Below are 2,942 nucleotides of genomic sequence, written 5' to 3'. Positions count from 1 at the left end.
TGGAACTTTAAGGAAGGTCTCCCCCAGCCACAAAGAGCGAGGCTTTTCTGTAGAAAACAAACCTACAGTAATTATTTAATATTTCATTTTTGGGGGGAGAAAATGCAGGATGAGAGCTCGGTGTGCTCCTGTGTGGTTGGGTCTGAGAGTGAGCCTGGCACTGGGATGCCAGGGGGAAGCCTGGTCTGTCCGTGGCCAGTGGAGATTCCCTGTTTTTTGCAGTCCTCCTACTTCGGAGAGATCAGCATCGGGGAACCCCCCCAGAAGTTTTTGGTGCTCTTCGACACCGGCTCCTCCAACCTGTGGGTGCCCTCCACAGACTGCAAGAGTCCTGCCTGCTGTGAGTACCCCCAGATGCTGTGAGCAGACCTACTACTGCTCCTAGGAGTAATTAGTGCTAATTAGTACCAGCTATTATCCCAGCACTGCAGGGCTCGATGCGTTTCAGAGCATCCCAGACTGACCAAGCCAAGATGGGTTTAGGTGCCAGTGGGTGCCTTTTCCTTGTCCCTGTTCTTCCCCTGTTGGGGACATCACGATGCCAGACCACAAATGACCCCGGGATGCTGATCTGGGATAGTTGGTGCCTTCCTTGGGAAGCACAGAGCCCTCTGCCTGCTTCAGGGATGGCCAAATCCCCACGGCCATCCTGGGAATCTCAGGCTGCTCCCTGGCTATCTGTAGCCAGGCAGAGGGAAGAGGAAAACCGGGAATTGCGGAGCTGATGTCCCGCTGCCAGCAGAGCTCATCCCTCACGGTGGAAGAGTGATGGGGATTTCACCTTGAGGGCTTTGCTCTTGTGGTTGTGATCCCTGGAGAGGGATCCAGGCAAAACTGGGCTGCAAACCCCAAATCCTGAGAGAGAACCACGGGGTAGAGGAGCAGCCTGTCCCTGGGGATGATCCCAGCGGAGCAGCCAGCAGTGAAATCCCACTGCAGCACATGCCCAGGGCTTTTCCCTTCTTCTCTCTCTCCCCCAGTCAACCACGCCAAGTTCAAGCCCCGTGACTCCGCCACCTTCACCCCCAGTGGCCAGTCCTGCACCGTGTCCTACGGCAGCGGCTCCGTCACCATCGTGCTGGGCTACGACACGCTCAGGGTGAGCGCTCCCCGTGCCATCCCTGCCCTCCCGCTGCTGTGTCCTGGCTGGGTGTGCCCATGGAATGAGCCCGGGAGCAGCCTAAGGGCCGATCTCATGTCCTATGTAGCCAAGGCTTGGACAAACCCTGGGCAGAACCGATATGAAGCGTTTATTGGACCCTCAGCCACACAGCTGGGCTTTGGCTGGGTTTTAACCCAATTCCTGGGGGTTTTTCCCGATTTTCCCCACTGCCTGGTGCTGTTGGCACCAGCTGGGACCCTGCAGTGCTTTCGGAGCAGCAGCCACCCCTCGGGTTTGCCCGGCTGACCCCGGATCCCCTTCCCCTGCAGATCCAGAGCATCACCGTCACCAGCCAGGAGTTCGGGCTCAGCCAGGACGAGCCCACCCAGCCTTTCTACTTCGCGGATTTCGATGGGATCCTGGGAATGGCGTACCCCTCGCTGGCAGTGGGAGGGATGGCCACGGCTCTGGAGGGGATGCTGGAGCAGAACCAGCTCGCCGAGCCCATCTTCAGCTTTTACTTCTCACGGTAAAAACCTTTCAGGGCGCTCTGCACACCCTGGTGTGCCCTGCCTGTCCCCGGGAGGGTTCCTTAGGGATTTATCCCTCTCTAGCCCACGTTTATCACACGGATTTCCCCATCCCTGCTGCCGTGACTCTGCTTTTTTGCAGCCAGCCCACCTACGAGTACGGGGGAGAGCTCATCCTCGGGGGCATCGACCCTCGGCTCTTCCAGGGGAACATCACGTGGGCGCCGGTGACACAGGAGCTCTACTGGCAGGTGGCACTTGAGAAGTGAGTGGTGTTTGTACCTCCGGCCATCACCCCCTTGGCTCAGCTGCAGCTTTGCAGAGCTCGAGGTGTCTGATTTAGGGGCCAGTGGGTGCCCAAAGCCACGTCCTTGTCCCCGTTCTCCTCCCAGCTTTGCCATCGAGCAGTCAGTGAGCGGCTGGTGCAGCCAGGGCTGCCAGGCCATCGTGGACACGGGGACATTCCTGGTGACGGTGCCCCAGGAGTACATAGAGAGCATCCTGGAGACCCTGGGAGCCCAGGAGACCAGCTTTGGGGTGAGTGCACGGGGATTTTGGGGGGTGTGGAGCACTGGGGAGCCTTGCGTGGGAATCAGAGCCCTGGGCTCAACCGGGTCCCACAAAACTCATGTGGCAGCTGCAGAACAAGTGACAGTGAGGATGAGGGGACTGAGAAAGGTGGGGGTGTTCAGCCTGGGGAAGAGAAATTTGTGTGGAGACCTCACAGCCCCTTCCAGGATCTGAGGGGGCTACAGGGAAGCCAGAGGGAGACTTGGGACAAGGGCCTGGAGTGACAAGGGGGATCCTTGGACAAGGGGGAATGGGTTCAGACAGAAGGAGAGGAAACTGAGGTTTGATATAGGGAGGGAATTCTTCCCTGTGATGGAATTCCCAGAGAAGCTGTGGCTGCCCCCGGATCCCTGGAAGTGTCCAAGGCCAGGTTGGACGGGGCTTGGAGCAACCTGGGATAGTGGAAGGTGTCCCTGCCATGGCAGGGGTGGGATGGGATGAGCTTGAATTCCCTTCCAACCCAAACCATTCCATGATTCCACGGCGTGGCACCGCCAGGGGATGGAGTGTTTGTCACCCTGGCACACGATGGCCTCCGTCCTCTCCGTGCTGTCACCTCCTCTGTCCCTGTCCCCGCAGTATGCAGTGGACTGCAACGGGACCCAGGACATGCCCCCCATCACCTTCGTCATCGGCGGCGCTCAGCTCCCGCTCTCCCCCTCCGCCTACGTCCTGAACGTGAGTATGGGATCCACCCTGACAACACCCTGGGGGATCCACCCTGGGAATTCCCTGGGGGC

The 2,942-nt window shown here is 59.2% G+C and overlaps 1 protein-coding gene across 1 annotated transcript in view; it reads left to right on the top strand.

Moving 5' to 3' along the window:
- The window catches only part of LOC103625310 (gastricsin), a 4,975-nt gene that overhangs the window by 1,231 nt on the left and 802 nt on the right, over positions 1–2,942 (top strand). Inside the window, exons 3-8 of the mRNA XM_008644722.2 lie at positions 223–340; positions 981–1,099; positions 1,432–1,631; positions 1,775–1,897; positions 2,025–2,169; positions 2,782–2,880. Coding sequence (XP_008642944.1) covers positions 223–340; positions 981–1,099; positions 1,432–1,631; positions 1,775–1,897; positions 2,025–2,169; positions 2,782–2,880 — 804 coding nt within the window. The remainder of the gene's footprint in view (positions 1–222; positions 341–980; positions 1,100–1,431; positions 1,632–1,774; positions 1,898–2,024; positions 2,170–2,781; positions 2,881–2,942) is intronic.

Source organism: Corvus brachyrhynchos, unplaced genomic scaffold, assembly GCF_000691975.1.
Source record: "Corvus brachyrhynchos isolate BGI_N302 unplaced genomic scaffold, ASM69197v1 scaffold72, whole genome shotgun sequence".
NCBI classification, from domain to species: Eukaryota; Metazoa; Chordata; class Aves; order Passeriformes; family Corvidae; genus Corvus; species Corvus brachyrhynchos.
Note: the sequence above shows the minus strand (reverse complement) of the source record. Positions and strands in the feature narration are given on the sequence as shown.